Source organism: Nomascus leucogenys, chromosome 7b, assembly GCF_006542625.1.
Source record: "Nomascus leucogenys isolate Asia chromosome 7b, Asia_NLE_v1, whole genome shotgun sequence".
In the NCBI taxonomy this organism is placed as follows: Eukaryota; Metazoa; Chordata; class Mammalia; order Primates; family Hylobatidae; genus Nomascus; species Nomascus leucogenys.
In genome coordinates this window covers 76,486,911-76,505,906 of record NC_044387.1, presented here as the reverse complement: position 1 = coordinate 76,505,906, position 18,996 = coordinate 76,486,911, and the positions used below count along the sequence as shown (strand labels likewise).

General features: G+C 36.6%; 1 protein-coding gene across 7 annotated transcripts in view; it reads right to left on the bottom strand.

Annotated features, from left to right (window-relative positions):
• Positions 1–15,726: 15,726 nt before the first annotated feature.
• The window catches only part of GUCY1B1 (guanylate cyclase 1 soluble subunit beta 1), a 48,079-nt gene continuing 44,809 nt past the window's right edge, over positions 15,727–18,996 (bottom strand). For 3 of the 7 annotated variants that reach the window (XM_003257879.2, XM_003257881.3, XM_030816266.1), the window contains 3 exons: positions 18,620–18,774; positions 18,138–18,264; positions 15,727–16,977 (listed from right to left, as the gene is read on the bottom strand). In XM_003257879.2, the coding sequence (XP_003257927.1) occupies positions 16,954–16,977; positions 18,138–18,264; positions 18,620–18,774 (306 nt within the window). In that variant the 3' untranslated portion in view covers positions 15,727–16,953. The remainder of the gene's footprint in view (positions 16,978–18,137; positions 18,265–18,619; positions 18,775–18,996) is intronic. The other 4 variants (XM_030816263.1, XM_030816265.1, XM_030816264.1 and 1 more) reach the window with 2 other exon arrangements.

Here is an 18,996-nt window from a genome sequence, read left to right as displayed (position 1 = left end):
GCAACAAAAGTTCCACAATCATACAAGATGTTAACAATAGGGGAAACTGGGGGTGGTGGATTAAGGGGGTATATGAAAGCTCTGTATTTTTCACTCAGTTTTGTGTGTGTGTGTGTGTGTGTGCGCGTGTAAACCTAAAACTGCTTTTAAAAGTGTATTTAGGCCAGGTGCGGTGGCTCACGCCTGTAATCCCAGCACTTTGGGAGGCCGAGGCGGGTGGATCACCTGAGGTCAGGAGATCGAGACCAGCCTTACCAAAATGGTGAAACTCCATCTCTACTAAAAATACAAAAAATTAGCTGGGGGTGGTGGTGGGTGCCTGCAATCTCAGCTACTCAGGAGGCTGAGGCAGGAGAATTGTTTGAACCTGGGAGGCGGAGGTTGCAGTGAGCCGAGATCGCACCCCTGCCTTCCAGCCTGGGCAACAGAGCGAGACTCTGTCTCAAAAAAAAAAAAGGTGTATTTAAAAGTGGGGAGGCAGTGGCTCAAGATGATAGGGATTCCGGCTAGAGGAGTACATTGGTAGGACTATTACGTACAGACTAAGCCAATGTCAATGATTCTCTGGTAAGAACACTCATGTAACATTGCTATTTCCTGGCCAGAGTGCTGCAAATGAACAAGGAATTTTCCCATTGTACATTCAATTGGTTGGGAAGTAGATGGTCAGTGCTTCATAATGATTCCTAGTAATATGGTTTGGCTCTGTGTCCCCACCCATATCTCATCTTGAATTGTACTCCCATAATTCCCATGTGTTGTGGGAGATAATTTGAATCATGGGGGCCCTTTCCCCCATACTGTTCTCATGATAGTGAATAAGTCTCATGAGATCTGATGGTTTTATCAGGGCTTTTTGCTTTGGCATCTCCCTCATTTTTTCTCTTGCTGACAGTATGTATGAAGTGTCTTTTGCCTCCCACCGTGATTCTGAGCCCTCCCAGCCATGTGAAACTGTAAGTCCAATTAAATCTTTTTTTTCTTCCCAGTCTTGGCTATGTCTTTATCAGCAGTATGAAAACGGACTAATACACCTGGAATCTTATGTTGTTGAAAAAATATATTTCTTGAAGGCTGAGTTATGGTTATGCTCCCCCTATTGTAAATGGAACCTGAAGTTTCATGAGCCTCTGGTAACTACCATAGTAGCAGGAAATGCATTTTATATAGAAAATCTGTGCCGGAGGGTTTGGGAAATAACATGATAACATCAACTGAGGTATGGTATATAAAGTAAAAATTTAATCTCTCCACTGAAGTTATATGTTACAATAAAAGATTTATGATTTTACTTATAGACCTAAATATAAATGAAAGGAGTAGACAATAATCCTAGAATGAAGATGTGTTTGTGGAAGGAAGTACCTGAAAATCTTGTTGATGTCATATCCATGGAGATTGAATGCCAAGGAAAAAACAAAATTAAGTTTGGAAAAGTTGTATCTGCAGTTAAATATCCCTAGCAAAACCTACTCAAAGGCAGGCAAATAACGGATAAGGAAGGAAATAAGTAGTTTAAGTGGCAAAGAATTATCACAAAAAAACCTATGAAATTTTTGGACATGGTTAGCACAATTCAGATTTAACCAACATTATAGTTTGGCGTATTTCCATCCTATTTTATTTATATGAAATCATGCTATGTACATTAGCCTGAAAACTACTTTTCAATTTTACCCGTTTAAAGTGTGTTCATGTTAACAAATAAAGATCTGGTTTATTAAACTGTTGCACAAAATTACATCCATACATATATTACGGTTGATTGATTGATTTTCCCCTACAAATGCATATTTACATAGTTCCAAATTTCCACATATAACAAAAATACTGCAATGAAATTCTGTATACATTACCTTTTGGTACATACCTGGAAGTGAAATTGATAAAATTTTGTGGTATATGAATCTTTACCTTGACTACATATTGTCAAATTGCTCCCTGACGTAACTGTACCAATTTATACAATCAATAGTAGCACATAAAAATTCAGAAATCCCCCATTATCTTGTGATAAAGATTTTTCCAAACTAATTTGTGAGCATTGATTTTTTGCTATAAAAGCTCAGCAGGCATTGATGGGCAGATGGAATTTGAGATGTCCTAGAGAACAGGACATCATGGTAAAGTAGGAAGAAGCTGCAGCTGAAAGATGACTAGGTATCTGTGTAATTTTGATTGGATTCAGAAGATAGCAAAGCTGCTACAGAAATTGTGATGCCAAAAGAGTCAACAGGGTGAATGAACAGTCACACTTATACTTTATCACCTGTAACATGATGGAGGGTGTATTGTATGACTTTCGGGTAGGTATTGGCCAATCTACCTAATATCGATATTGACCAGCTTCTTAGGGTGTTTTGTTGTGGTGTGAAAAGATAATCGCAGTGAATGTCATAGTTACTGGGGAAAGAGTATTCTGAATAAGAATAGATTTCAGATAAGCGTTGGTGAATGAATTGTATTTTAACTATTTTTCTATAAATAGTGATCCTCAGAGGTTTATGAAATTTTTTTTATCGTGAACAGAGAACAAATATTTGAAATCATTCAGAAAACAAATAAATGTATGTAGTCAGCAAGGAATAAATGGCCAGCTTTAGAAAATATGCCTAATGTAAGGACTGTTGTATCTACTTTGTTGCTTATCTTACTAAGTCATCCCATTACTAACATTATGAAAGCCTAGTAGAGCTTCACTGTTCATCTGAAGGCAGAGTGAGTGTTGGCATGTAAGACATTACCTTTAGATTTAAGGTGATAGGAAGTTTCCTTCGAAGTTTCAAGATTTAGCAAGAATTAAAATGGTCTCAATGGAATGCCTATATCCAAAATCAGAATTAAGGATGAGAAATGGGAGGAACAGAAGTCAGATGAGAAGGGATTTGTATCTCAAATTTTCACTAGAATCAACTGAGATAAATTTTACCAGAGTTGGAAGTAGGAGTAGGGAACAAATAAGAAAAAACATTAAACACTGCCAAAGTGCTCAACAATTTCCATAACTGGTCCAGTAATTATTCCTATAATAGTGTCCGGCAACTTTTATGCCAATCCATTATTTCATCAAATCTTACACATCTGCACTAAATAAATGCCTGCAGAAAGAAGACTGTAAGTAAATTTAAAAAAATAACTCAAAGGATTCAAATGTCAATTTTAAATGACATTTAGAAATTCATAGGCTAACAAATCACAGCATACAATTCAGTTATACAGGTTTCTGTCAGTTACCATTAAGATGTCTTGAATAAATTAATATATTTTTCTAAATCACTGGCAGAGTTTCCGCCATTATTAATGTTGTAGAAAAAACCGAGTCCTTGTCACACGACCAGGAAAAGTTAGACACACAGACACTTTGAAGGATGAGGGGGGAACGAAATTTATTGGGGGGAAAGGAAAAAACACTCTCAGCAAAGCGTGAAGTGTTCCTGTTAATAGGCCCCCATCTCACAGATTGAATCCCAATAAAGAGATAGAAAGAGAAGAAGGAAGGAAGAAAACCAAGTAGCTGCTGCTACATTGGAAATTGCATGATTGTTGTCTTATGAATGATTCTCTTAAAGGTGTCTATAAGCACTCATAATTAACATGATTTAGAGAAGGGAATGACACACGGTTGCATCCTGCATGGTCTTATATGTATGATACAGACAAGTGTAGAAAAAAAATCAAGCTTGGTGATCTAGGCATGCTGGGGACAAAGAACTACATGCACAAATACCTCTAATACACAGAATGTATGACTCTATTTGGTCAGAGGTGGTCAAGAAGTCTACAAGACAAAGAAGAAAAATCCCCTCAGAACACCATTTCATTAGTAAATGCTCAACCACAGTAAACATTGCAAAAGAAATGCAAATAAAAGAACAAAAAATACTGTGTACTTTAGCAGAACACTTATATCTCTATTACACGTGTTTCAAAGTGTTTATAAAAACAAACGTCCCACCACCAGACAGCAAAAAATACAAACATGCCATAAAATCATAATATACAATGTGTATACAATATTGTATATACAATGTACTACCTATGAGATTTTTTCCATATAATTCAATATATAGATATATCATTAATTTAAGTTTTTTATAAGTTAAATGTTTTCATTTTTAATTATTACAAATCATACTTCAGTGAACATTCTTAATCACAAAATGTTTTGCCCATTTCATATTATTTTCAGAGAATAAATTTCAAGGATTTCTTGATAATGTTTAATGTGTTTTTAATGTATTTCCAAATTACCCTTCACACAGTTAAAGACAAAGTAGTAGTTTAGGAGTATGTCCATTTTCCTGTATTGTCAACTTGTCAACTGCAAACAGAGTTTTTGGTTTTATTTAGAGACAGTCTCTTTCTGTCAGCCAGGCTGGAGTGCAGTGGTGTGATCATAGCTCACTGCAGCCTTGAACTTCTGGGCTCAAGCGACCCTCTGCCCCAGCCTTCCAAATTGCTGGCATAACAGGCATGAGTCATCATATCTGGCCAGTTATCATTTTTATATTCTTTAAATATAATTTATATAAGCAAGGATATCACTGTAGCATTGCTTATAATAATTGAAAATTGGAATTAATCCAAATATCCAACAAAAGAAGAGTTATGAAAAAATTGTGGATAAGCTATATGATGAAAAATACATAGTCATCAAAAACCATTGCCAGGAAGCAGTGAGCAGACAACTGCAAAAGGCATGAAAAGGTTTCATGAGTGAGAATAGCAAGGCATGCAGGATATTTCAAATATCTCCCTATTACATTGGATCGAGGGATAATTATGAACTGTCTCAGTTTCCCTGGGACATACATTTTCTTTCATATAATTAAACTCATAGGTACTAAAAGGCTTGGTTGCTCCTGGTACACTCTCCTTTTGGTTTCTGGAACACAAGTAACTTGAACCTGTCATGAGCCCAAATACTGGCAGTCTGTCCCTCAGCTGCTTCTTTCAAATACTTGCAATACCTCCCTCACAGCATTCCAGTGTTTGCTCACTCATCACCTTTGCCCTTCATTAAGGCCAGCCCCAAATCTCATTTTCCAAATTGCAAGTAGCCCCACCCCATCCTTGCACTCCTGATCTCCCTTCCTCTGTGCTTAATTTTTTCCCCATAGAATACATCATCCTCTATCATTTAATTTACGGTTATATTATTAGGTTGGTGCAAATTATTTTTAATGGCAAAAACACAATTACTTTTGACCCAACCTAATACATTTATGGTGTATTTTCTGTCCCCCTCTGCTAGAAGGTAAGCCCTCTGAGGGCAAGGAGCTCTGTTTATTTTCCATCAATCTAACCTATGCTCTTAGACCAGAGTCTGGCACGTTGTGGGAGCTCAATTAATATACGCTGAATGAGCAAGTAGGTCTTGCTTCAATGTATTAGGGCTGTACCATGTAGGCAACTGAAATGCACAAGAAAACTGGGCTGTACCTCACTACCCAATCCATCCTCAGCTTCTGAGTGTCGATGTCTGGCTATGCAAAAATGGTTGAGAAAATCATGGTCCAGATACAGGATGAAATTTTATGTGAACATTAAATACTCACTCTATGTGGAAAAATGCATAACTATGATATTGAGTGAAAAAAGGACTCAATATTGCGTAATCTTTTACAAAAAAAAATAAACTGGGGAAAATACTGTAACTACAAGCATGGGGTTATTCCCTGAGGATACTTTGAGAAAAAAAAAAAAAAACTTTTCTATTATACTAAGGATGGTGTAACAGAGAACCATTTTTAAGTACATAAACCACTTTTTATGGTAAAGGGAATCTCACAAAGATATAGAATACTTTAGTTCTAAGTACCTGTTGATTAATTTCACTCCATGTTAGATCCATTACTCCAACTCTCCAAATTCTCTCCTTCCCTTGCCCCACGTACTGATCTGTTCATAATTATTTTTATTGAAATCATTCTGTAAGGAAGAGTTGACCTTTATCCCTCATTTATTTATTATTTAAGTCATTTACTTACATAAGTATGAGTTGAGGAAGTTTTCTTAATTATATGGGCTATAATCCAATACTGTCATTATTAATTTTACTGCTCAAATCAGATTCATATGAATCACTGAGCAAATCAGGTTCTTTCTTCTCTTGCAATCTGATATAGAAAAATGGATGAAGATTTTATATTTTGGTGACATTTGATATTTGTTTTCAGTATAATTTGGCAGCATAAATAACTTAGGCTTGGAAAAATGGTACTTTGTAGTCATGAAAACAGTATTATTCAATGGTGTTAGTGATGGTAAAATATTGATACTTCTTTGTTGTTATTCAGCTTAATTCATGCGTTAGTTTTAAAAGGAGCAAAACTTTCTAAATGATTTTTTAATGATGTAATGATGTTTTAATGATTATCATAATATATTGATAGTAATTTAAAATCAATTTAAATCCAGTCATTAAAATGTGGATAAACATATACAATCCCATATAAATAATGTGCAATTCCTAAATTACTAAGTGAAAACCAGAGGGGGCAAGGTACTTTTTCTCTTCACTTAGAGTGGTTGTTGCTTATGGCAAATATCTGCAAATCACGTTCTCTTTTATGGCACCATTTAGAAGAAAGTGCATACATTATGCTTGAATGCTGGGATGTCTTCATATATATCAGCAATGTTTTACTATCTGATGGTAAGGATAATTGCTAACAATTTAAAAATTATTCCCTTAACTTCATAATAAATTGTGATAAGTTCTAGACATCAATAATGCAAGAAAACAGATGCTACCTTTAGGTAGGCCAAGAGAGATTTAGAGGCACTGGGACTTGGTGAAGAGTGAAGATAGAAAGATTCCTCACTGAGGTGTCCTTTGGCTGGCCATGGGATGCCATGTGATTGAATATAGCCAGGGGAATTTAGAAACTTGAGAAGAATTTTTTTTTTTTTTTTTTTTGAGACTGCGCTCTTTTGCCAGGCTGGAGTGCAGTGGCGTGATCTCAGCTCACTGCAACCTCTGCTTCCCGGGTTCCAGTGATTTTCCTGCCTCAGCTTCTCAGGTAGCTGGGACTACAGGCGCCAGCCACCATGCCCAGCTAATTTTTGTATTTTTAGTAGAGATGGGATTTCACCATTTGGCCAGGATGTTGTCCATTTTTTGACCTTGTGATCTGCCCACCTCAGCCTCCCAAAGTGCGAGGATTACAGGCAGAAGAATTTTTAATCTTGAGTGTTTTATATTCTGCACAGCTATTCTCTTCTGATATTATCCTTCAAATGTTCAACAATGCTTTGTTAAAAACTACAACGTGGTATCAGTCATGGATGTGCACATGTATATGATGGGAAGGCCATTCTAGTAAATAAATCTACAGCCAATGCAAAAAACAGACCATCAAGTGGAAAACACAGATACTTTACAAATTGTACAAATGCCATTCTTCTTCACCAACCGTTCTCCAGTATTTGGAGGAAGGATACCTGACAATTCTGAACCGCTACTATGTGACAAGGCTCTGGAACTGGCTGCTGGGGCTAATAAGTGGATGTTCAGTGTCTGACCTGATTTCTCCCACAGTCTATTTGACAAGAAGACAGTAAATCATTAAAATTGTAACAGATAGAAGAACAGCAATGGTCTTCTATTCAGATACTATGGAAGCACAGACCTAACTTAGATTGGGAAAGCTGAAAAACTTCTCAAAATATATTTCTGGAAGAACCTGTCATAAGCCTTAGAAAGAGCCCCCTCCCTCCCCAAATTTCCTTTGTCAGAAGCCCATACAAATAAGATTAAAATGTTAGTCATGGTGGCAGAGTGAGGAAGACTGAGGCTGATTACCTTTATGGAAGATTCCCTCCACATCCAGCAAGACTGCTCTCTTAGCAGATGCCTTAATGGGAGGATACAGTCAAGGACATTCTTTTCCTACTTGTACAGTTCATCAGGGTTTGCTGTTGGAGCTCATCAATCCCAAAATCTGAAAACTGTAAAACCAATCTGGGTATCAGGCAGAAGAATGTAAACCTTTTATACATAGGGGGCGAATTAGCATCAAGCTGTTTTTCCACTGCACAACATATAGGTTCTCCCGGTCTAGCCTTTATAATTGCGGTCTTGTGATCCACCTTTAGGGGAACATGTTTGCCTTCCCTGCTTCACCCCCCACTGCTTGTGCCCCAGGCTTCCACATCCTGTGGTTCAGAGTTAGTCGTAAAGTTTAGGGCCAATACCACCTGCCATATCTTCTTCACACCCCTTGCCTGCTTGCCTGACTAGAACTTTGTTACCTGACACACACTCATCTGGTGTTAAAACTCCCACCAGATGTACACCACTTGCCAGTCGCTTGCTTATTTTGTTATGAGATGCATCCGAGCATCCTAGTTGGAAGCTTGGGCTCTGGAATCCATTTGTCTGGGTATGGATACTGGCTTTACCCACTCACGCTCTGTTTAACATTTGGGCAGTTCCCCAAACTTTAAGTGCTCCAGTTTCCTCATGAGTAAAATGGAGTCGATAATAAGAGTATATACTTAATAAATTGCTGCAAGGATTAAACATGTAAAACGTTCAAATCACCATTGAACTTGCAGTGACTGTAGGATTGCTCCCTGATTGCCATGCTGGTAGTTGTGAGCCTGAGGGGCAGCAGGGATCTGGTCACCCCTTATCTCAACTCTCATGTCTGTTGTTTGATGGTCAGTTATAATACAGCACAATATTTAAAGAAATATATATTTTAAAAGCAAATCTTATAACTTTTACTATAGTATTAACACTATCTTTAAAAGAACTCTTTTTAAAAGTGCTTTACATGTCAAGATAGCCAAACAAGCTGTATACAATGAGTTTTGAATTTCAAACATTCATGAATCAGGAAGAACTTCTGGTAAATTCACAAAAAGACATATGGTCAGTGTGACAGGAACATTTGCTCATCCTGAGGTCAGAATGGTTCTGAACATTCTGATACACTTTACTGAGCGCAAATCAAGTAAAAATTGTTCATGTGTATTCAAGGGTACAAATCTTTTGGTAGTCAACCTTTGCATAATTCGCTTTCAGTTAATACTTTGGTAATATTACTGTCAAGTGCAAAAAGAGTAAGTTGGGTTGACAGGGAAAGAACAACCTTCAACAAGAATACAAATGAAAAAAAGAAATATGATGTGGGTGGTAACTGACTGATGAACTAGATATTTATAAAGAGCCTTAACTTTGTCAAAAGATAATAGGTGCTTCTTAGTGCTTTATAATTGCTTCTTATTAAAAGACTGTAAAATAATTGTCAGGTGAAAATGTAAGATCCTTTATCATCTCAAATCATGAAGTTGCTAATGTTAGCAACTTATAAAATAGTACACCTTTTCTGTAAATGTTGTTTGAGAAATACCTCATATAGAACTCATTTTCCTTTATTACTCTTTTTATCACCATTTATATTATGTTGTAGTATATAGAATGTTAAAGTTCAAAAGAAACACTCTATTCAAAACTACATCTTATAAATCAGAATAAAAAGTATAAACCTGCCTATACTCTTTTGTCTTAATTTAATGACCACTTCAACTACTCAGCTTCTTGTTTTGTTTTTATAAATAACAAGGTTGATCCAATTTTCTGGTAAGGAGGAAACAAAACAATCAAGTATCTAAGATGATCGTTTTGGATGAAAGATCCAAGCAATAACCTGTATATGCAGACCTGCACTGTTCAATATGACAGCCACTAGTTTCGTGAGACCACTGATCACTTGAAAAGTGGCTGGTCTGAAATTAGATGTGCTGCAAAGTGTAAAATACACACTGATTTTAAAGTGTATAAATACACACTGATTTTAAAATACACGCTGATTTTAAATATTTAATTAATGATTTTAAATGTATTACATGTTGAAATGATAATATTTTGCTTATACTGAGTTAAATAAAACATATTATTAAAGTCAGTTTCACTGGTTTCTTTCTACTTTTTGAAGTGTGGGTACCAGAAATTTTTAAATTTGAAAATCCACATGTCATATGTGACTTATATTTGGGCCTCACATTGTATTCCCATTAAACCATGCTGTTAGACATTACCCCTGCAGTTTTTTTTTTTTATTTTTTTTTTCTGAGCTGGAGTCTCACTCTGTTGCCCAGGCTGGAGTGCAGTCGCGGTATCTCAGCTCACTGCAATCTCCGCCTCCTGGGTTCAAGCCATTATCCTGCCTCAGCCTCCTGAGTAGCTTGGATTACAGGCACGTGACACCACGCTCGGGTAATTTTTGCATTTTTAGAAGAGACGGGGTTTTATCATGTTGGTCAGGCTAGTATCAAACTCCTGATCTCATGATCCGCCCGCCTCGGCCTCCCAAAGTGCTGGGATTACAGGCGTGAGCCACTGCACCCGGCAGTTTTCTAAACGGACTTAAAAACACTGTGCTTTAGAGGAAAAAATAGTTATACTAATATACTAAGAAATTGCAACCACCCATTATTCAATATCCTGTCCAATACTTACAATTGAGGATATACAATTATTAAACAGGTGCCAAAAGCATCACTGCACACACAAGCTAGCACTGTGCAAAAGGCTTCCAACACCAGACACACTTAACTTCATAATGCTTCCTGCCTCTAATGCTTCTTCTGGCTACTGGCTTCTTTGGACAGACCACTAGTGTTTTTTGTCAGATCTATTTGAAATCTACATATTTCCTGAGACTTGTATTTTCTTCAGGCCCTGCCCTCACCTTGTCTCGGATTCCAGGACACAAACTTCTCAGGGACTCCCCTGTCCCCTCCTCTTCAGAGCCCCAGTTGCCCGGGAGCAGAGGACTCAGTCACTGGTTTCACCCATGCCTGCCTTAGACTGTAATGATTTTTACACAAAAATACACAAAATCTCTTTGATTACGTCATTTGTACTAGTACATCTAAAACTGTATGTAGTCACAGTGTCAGATTTAGGTGCTGTTGTTGTCCAGAACGATATGATGGTATTATATTTATGGGTATATAAAAATTATTAATATATTGAAATTTATTCATGTGATGCAGAAAACCACAAAAGGGACAGTATTTACAACAGTTTAAAAGTGTTTTCTAAGTTAATACTTTAATTTTATGTGACTCCTTTCCCCTAATGATCTAAAACTGGTAGGCAACTGTGGTCACTACTTTACATAATTGGGAAATATATTTCATAAGAATAACGTTTTAAAAACCCCAACCTATATGTAATATTGATATTTCTTACCTGTAATTTTTTTTTTTTCTTTTTGGGACAGATTCTTGCTCTGACACCCAGGCTGGAGCGCAGTGGTGATCTCGGCCCACTGCAACCTCTGCCTCCCAGGCTCAAGTGATTCTGCTGCCTCAGCCTCCCGAGTATCTGAGATTACAGGTGCCCACCACAACACCCGGCTAATTTTTGTATTTTCAGTAGACACAGGTTTTCACCATGTTGACTAGGCTGGTCTCAAACTCCCAACCTCAAGTGATTCACCTGCCTTGGCCTCCCAAAGTGCTGGTTTACAGGAGTGAGCCACTATGCCCGGACCCTATATTTAAGCCCTATTTGGGATAGACTGTACCACAGCAATTGTGTGAATACATATAATTGAAATAGAGACATATATTCTCTCCTTGTTTTCAGGTCATCAAGAATGTGACTGTTTATTAAACACTTAAATTTAGCTAACATAATTAAATATTATAGGGCACATTTTTAGTAGAAATACATAACATTAATACTCTTATACACTAACCAGGACCTTAGCCATTTTGATTTTAGCTTAGAGTCAAAAAGTCCTCACCCAGGTGTTTACCTCAGATTTGATTATTTCTTGGAAATTAGCTTTCCAGTCTTTCAGTTGATCTATTCAACACTACTAGATTGTCAAAACTTTAGATTGTATTCCCAAAAGGTTCAGGCCAAAATCCTAGCACAAGAGTTACTGGAAAAGGGTACTGATCCAGACCACAAGAGAGAGTTCTTGGATCTCATCCGAGAAAGAATCTGAGGCGAATCCACAGAGTACAGTGAAAACAACTTTATTAAGAAAGTAAAGGAGTAAAAGAATGGCTACTCCATGGAGCAGTGGCATGGCTGCTGGACTGAGTAAACTTATGATTATTTCTTGATTAAATGCTAAACAAGGGGTGGAATATTCATGAGTTTTCCAGGAAAGGAGTGGAGAATTCCCAGGACTCAGAGTTACTCTCCCTTTCAGACTAGATAGGGTAACTTTCTGATGTTGCCATGGCATTGGTAAACTGCCATAGCACTAGTAGGAGCGTCTTTTAACCTGCTAATTTATTATAATTGGCATATAATGAGCAGTGAAGATGACCAGAGGTGGCTTTCACTGCCATCTTGGTTTGGTGGGTTTCGGCCTGCTTCTTTACTGCATGGCATTTTATCAGCTGAATATTTGCTTAACTATTGTTCTACAAGAATCTGTATTATTATCTTTAAAGCAAAATGTATTCTTAAGAATACGTTTGTTCCTAAGATATTGGGACACCTGGACATTTCCTGGGTTGTTAAGTCCTGGGTCTGCTCAGTAAACATTATTAACCTATTCCCTTAACTGTAGACATTCTGTAACTAAGAATGCCCAATGTCCTGGGAATGCAGCCCATCAGGTCTCAGCCTCATTTTACCCAGCCTCTGTAAAGATGGAGTCGCTTTGGTTAGAATGCTTCTGACACAGAAACCCTGGAATTGTTGTCAACAAAATGATGGGATTTTGGAGCAATAATTTACTTTGGATATCACCTTAACCAGCTGCTTTTTTTCAGGTGAGGTAACTGAGTTGTAAAGTAAAGTGACTTGTAAAGGCCACAAGATTTCCTTACCAGAATTGGACTCAGGTTCTTGATTCTCTGTACAGTGCTTTGTTTTTTGTTAAATTTTGTTTTGTTAATTTGCACTATATTTCTCCTCTCTGATATGGTATAAGTAGCAAGGAAGAATCACAAAAGCATTTTCTATTAATGTAAAATAAATTTTTTTTCCAATTTTATCCTTATAAGTAAATAGTATCCTATTTGTATTTAATAACTTTTAACATGCGCTACGAGCAACTTAGTTTACTCATAAAAATATTGTACAAAACTATTGTCCCTATTACAAATTGCTTGTTTTAGCAAATGTTTTACCTTCCTGCAAAATTAGCAGGAAATAGTTTGGTGACATTTCAGGACAAGATACGTGTGGATAGATTTCATGCTATACAAATGGTCATAATGAGTAGAAATGATTATTTTTATTATATTCCTTTGAACTTGAGAAAGAGTGGAAGGAGTGAATTCGAGGTTGTACACAGGAAGTGACAGCTAGGAGACAAGATGAACTCTCTTCTGTGAGAGAATCTGTCCTTTCAGTTCTTTTTCAGATTTCAATTACAAACAGCATTCTCTGCTGCCCTCTAGAGGTTCTATAAACCATTAGTGAGGGTGGTACAAAAAAAAAGAAAGAAACCTATGAGGGAGGTAAGCAAATTATTTTTCCTTTCAATGACAAAGGAAATAGAACATATCATTTGGTGAATGAAATACAGATTTAAACTGAATGAAATAGTGAATTAGTGCTGAAATACATATATGTAATCTATAATATAATAAATATATACTACATAATAAATACATAAATATATAATATAACTTATATAATTAAGAATATATACCTTTAAAATGGTATTTAGTTGTTAAAGTTTAAAACTATTCAGTTAAAACCGATAAACTGTTATCGTTTCACAACAGTTGGTTCTAATTTTTTGGTGGTTTTCATTGGGTTTGTTTCAATAATTGGCAAAGATAAATGTGTTCATTGATTTTTCTTGTTGACCCTCCTGTTTTTTCATGACATGTGCTGTCCATGATTCAACTATAACAACGTCTGTTGCCAATGATTTGTGAATTTGCATTTCTTAGATTACCTTTTAGTCTTCCTGAAATGGCAAGCCAAAGTTCCAACTCCCCTGACTTCTTCGTATTTCAATTGGATCTGGTTAGATCGTTGTAAAAACAGAGATTATAATAACCACTCACCAGGTTACACAAAGGTTAAATGACTTTACCAATATCATGGAGCTAGTAACAGGTTGTTTGGAAATTCAAAGCAGTTTGGCCCAACTTGAAAAAAAAAAAGTTCTATTCTCTCCACACATTAATGCTACCTGAAAATAATTGTTTTTCAGAAATGTATTCACCAAAACTTCAAAGCCATGCCTAATATTAGGCACCTTTCCTCTAAGCTCAGTTACCTTTCTACAGCCTCCACCACGTGTAATGGAACCATCAACTACCCACTAAGCAAGCCAGAAGCTTTCTACTTGGCCCTAACCTTCTCATCCTCTTTGGCCTGTGAGTTATTACGCACTTTTAATGTGAATCTTGCCTGCTCTTCAGTTAGCCTCCTGTCCTGCCATCACCTTAAAGCAGGCCTATGCATGAAGTAGAGTAGCCCCTTAATGCCACCCTTAAACCAGGCTCTTTCCCTCTAAATCAGCCCCTGCACCAATGTCAGCATGATTTTCTCTAAGCACAAGTTTAACAGTGCCATTTTTGTGCCTCCTCTTTTCTGCAGTCTCGTTTATTATTTCTCATTCCCTTCAAATCTGGCTTCTAGCCTCACTGCTCGAAGAGGCTACTCCCTCCATTCCTTTGTTCAACAAATATTTGTCAAGTGCCTATTTTGTGGAAGGTTCAAGGAATATCTGGGGAAAGAGGAACTATTTTAGCCATAAGAAACTTAAAATCTAATAAGGAATCCTATATATAAACAGATAATGTGTGAACCATTGTAAAGATCTTGGGACAACAGGGGAAGCTAAACTTGCCTAACAGGGAAATTTCCAACAAGAGGATATTGAGCTGAGTCTTAGCAAGAAATAAATTTGCGGCAGAGTATGGGTAGAGGGTATTCAGACAAAGCAAAGCATAGAATTACAAAGGTAGCAACTAGCAGATAAGGCTTGTTAAGGTGACAATGTTTGCATGCTTTGCTAGGGTGTACAGACAATGAGTAGCATTTAAGTGATTGTAGGCAGGAGACCAATTTGGATTTGTAAAAGACCACTCTGGCAGCAATTTGGGAGTGTGGAATGGAGGTGGCAAAGGTAGGAAGTAGACAGATTTATAGGGGAGATCTTGCAATTGTTCAGGTTACACATGATGAGTGCCTGGACTTAGGAGAGTGTTGGCAGAACAAAGTAGAGATTTAAAAACATGCAAGATGTAAAAATTGGAATATAAGGTATTCAAAGGCAGAGATGTTTTGTTCAATGACACATCTCAAATATCTTGAGCAGTGCCTACCCAAAGTAGATGTTAAATAAATATATGTAGGATTCTGGGAAGATTACAGTGTCACTGTAGTTTCTGAGTATTCCTAACTGTCCCCCCAAGAATAGGCATAACAACCGTCCCCACTTCACCTCTTTTCTCTCAAGTTACTCTTTCTCTAAGTATTATTTCTGTATCTGAATATTTCTTCATTAAGAATATCACATATTTTCATTACTTGTATACATGTCTATCATCCCTAAATGATTCAGAGCTCTTTAAGTAAGCTGATGACATTCAATATTTAACTGTTTCCCCTTTCCATGTCCAGTCTTTATTTCCTGTCACTTTGTTGGTATTAAAAAGAAATATCGCATTTAAGAATATGCTGTCTATGAGGAGTCAGTGAAAATTTATAATGGTAGCAAATAGGCAAAATTGTAAAATATATTTACAAAATAATGGCATTAATAAAATGATAAATAATATTAATATCATTTTTATTGAAATAAAAACTGTATAGAGACAAGTGAAAAAAATAATTTATTACAGATTCTTTTACACATTAACATGGAACATTTATACATATATCGATGTGCTGATATGAAATACTAAATTTAAAGGCAAACATTTTTACACAAAAGTAGTTGCACTCTATTTTATAAAGATAGATATTAATAAGTTATCAGAGACATTTAAGAGCTAGAGGCCAATTAGTCCAACAGTAATGCATTCTATGCTGAAGTCAAACTAAGTTTTCTGAACGTGATGTCCTGGATATAATCACATTCTTCTAAGCTAAGGAAAGGGAGCTCATTTCTGGGAATACAAGACCAAGAAGGGCTCTAACAGCAGTATCCCAGCAGTGTGTTTCCAGATTTATTCTTGGATGTGGTTGGAGCTCCCAACATTTAGCCTGAACTAATGTAACAGCTCAGTGTGAAACAATGCAGCTTTCTGTAACAGCCACCTGTGGTTAATGAGATTTAATACAGGGGATACAGTTACAAATGATAGCATTTTAGAAGAATTATAATTGCCACATGATTTGAATTAGTAATCAAATACTTTAATAACAGAAACGTGTATTCTATATTTCTGAAAGGGAAGTAGCATACTTTAAAATAGTCACTATTTCCTTAGCATGATATATTAATTCTTACTTTGGGAGTCTGAAAATAAATTGCATTTTTCCCCTAAAACTTAGAATTCACTCCTTTAGAAAATGATTTCTATAATGATATACACCAACATGATATAAACTTTATTACATGTTATAGTCATTAAAATATACATATACATATATATGGAGCACTAAGCAGATTTGGTAAACCATGATATAAATATACACATGGCCAAATACTGTTCAGTTTCATTTAACTAAATTCAACAAATATTTATTGGGTGCCCACTACTTGCAGATCACCATGTTAGGTAATGCTTGTAGTAGATTTTAAGACACATGAAGCTCACATCATCCACATCAAAAGCCAAACTTTAGATAATATACTAAAGCCTAAAAAATAATAAAAAGCAGAGCTAAAGTTGAATAACGGATAGTGAGAGATATACCTAGAAGAAAGGCTTGGGGTAATGGACAAGGACAAAAGAAAATCTGTATCCATAGGGAAGAACTGCTCCTGGGCTTGGCATGTGTTAGGAGAAAACTGGAACCTAGTCTGTACTCCTCTTCACCCCATAATCCAAGATTCAGTCATCATCCTGCTTTGTTTCCTTAAAAAGGCAGAAGAAAAGAGGGATTGATTTACAGTGATAGTGAGGTTTATCATATCAATTAAATATATTTTTCTCTTTATGAGAGTGTGATCCATGTTCACATCTACAGTTTCTGTAAATCATTCCCACCATAATTCTGGGAAAAACAGGACCGCATGACCAAGATGACCAATGTTTGAGGTAATTATGGTTTAGTTATCAGAAGAACATCAGTAAGCATGTCCACCTCATAGGAAAATGATTTAATGTTAAACCAGGTGAAAGAAGATAAATATTTCAAACCCTGGCATTCTATTCCCTTTAGAAATTGTTATGCTCTAAAAGCATTTTTAGAGAATTTATACATACTAAAAGAGAAATATGAGCATGTAGTCTTATCCCCCATGAAGAAACAACACATCAACAGGGTAACAACGTATCAAACTTGCTTCTGATGTCACTCCTTACAAAAGGCTAGGAAGAGGCTAGCCATGATCTTAGTGTGTGCAAGGCCTCTATGAGAGGTGTGATTCCACTTTGGATGTGCCACTGTTCTGAAGTCCATTCTAGCACATGCGCTCTGCCTGGAGTATAACCATAGTACTAGAAAGAACTTAAATCTTCCCTATGGAATTAATCAGATTCCAGCAAGTTAAAAATCACTCATCTATGTAGGAGAAACACATGAGGGACTAGGATTTACAAAATTCCCCAATCACTCCATAGAAAGACAGCCCGGCCCTTAAAAGGATCTTAAGCTTCATGGTTAAGAAACCTCCCATGAACCACAGCCCTTATTTAACAATGCTGGTGATCTCAGCCAACTTAGAGAGCTGAGGAAAGGGGTCAGGGGAGCCGCTCACAGCCCACTTACCTTTGAGCCAGACTACAGAGGAAGAGCAAAACAACCACAACAGCAAGAAAAAAAGCAGCCTTCTCAATCCAGTCTGTTGGTTTTCATTTCATTAGAGGACAAAAGTCACTAAAGTATCCCCTAAAAAGTACTTATCATTGTAACTGGCTCATTAATGTTCAATTATTTCCACTGCTTTACTTAAAACTTAATTTCTGTTAGCAAGAATGCTTTTCAAATGAAATACATTTTCAGTGATTATGCTATAGTTTTCCATACTTATACTCTGTCTTAAGTACACAAATTACACTTTGATTAGTCATACCTCCGTTCCTGTATTTTTTCTGGATAGAAACCAAACTTGCATTGGTTCTTTTTTGCCCTTCATGGACACTGGGCCTCTGTGCTCCAAGTGGAACTGTGGATCTGAATTTTCTGGAGACATAAGACATCTAAAAGACAAGGGAAGGGGAGTAGAGAGAGAAGTATACAAAAGTTTTATGGAGAAGGTGACATGTATCACGTTATAAACCAAGATGGCAAGAACAAATGCTGAAGTTGTACTGAAAGGTAACTCAAGGCTTTAGAAACAATGATCATATCAGGATTTCCTAAGATGATGTGAAATCATATAAAATGGAAATAATGACACAATCTTCTCAAATAAAAAATAAACAATTCTACAAGCAGTGGGGAAGAGTGAAGGTGATAACTCTCTTAAAGCAACAAAATCTCTCAGAGAATTAAACCACATGCAAAGACACATTTTCTTTGCAAATCAGTAAATACCAAGACATTTTCTCTCACCTGTATGTATATTCAGACACATTTATTTTTCCCTTTTCTCCTGTGGTTTCTGTTCGGCTTGTGAGGTTGACAGTATTTCCAAAAAGACAGTATCGAGGCATCCGCTGTCCTATGACACCTGTAACTACCTCTCCAGTGTGTATCCCTATTGTTATCTGCAAAAAAGAAAGCTTTGCTTCAATCACTTTGATCACTAACACATGAATTTTTTTTTAAATTTTACTGTAAGTTCTGGCATACAGGTGCAGAACGTGCAGGTTTGTTACACAGGTATATATGTGCCACGGTGGTTTGCTGCACCTATCAACCCACTATCTAGGTTTTAAGCCCTGCATGTATTAGGTATTTGTCCTAATGCTCTCCTTCCCCTTGCCCCC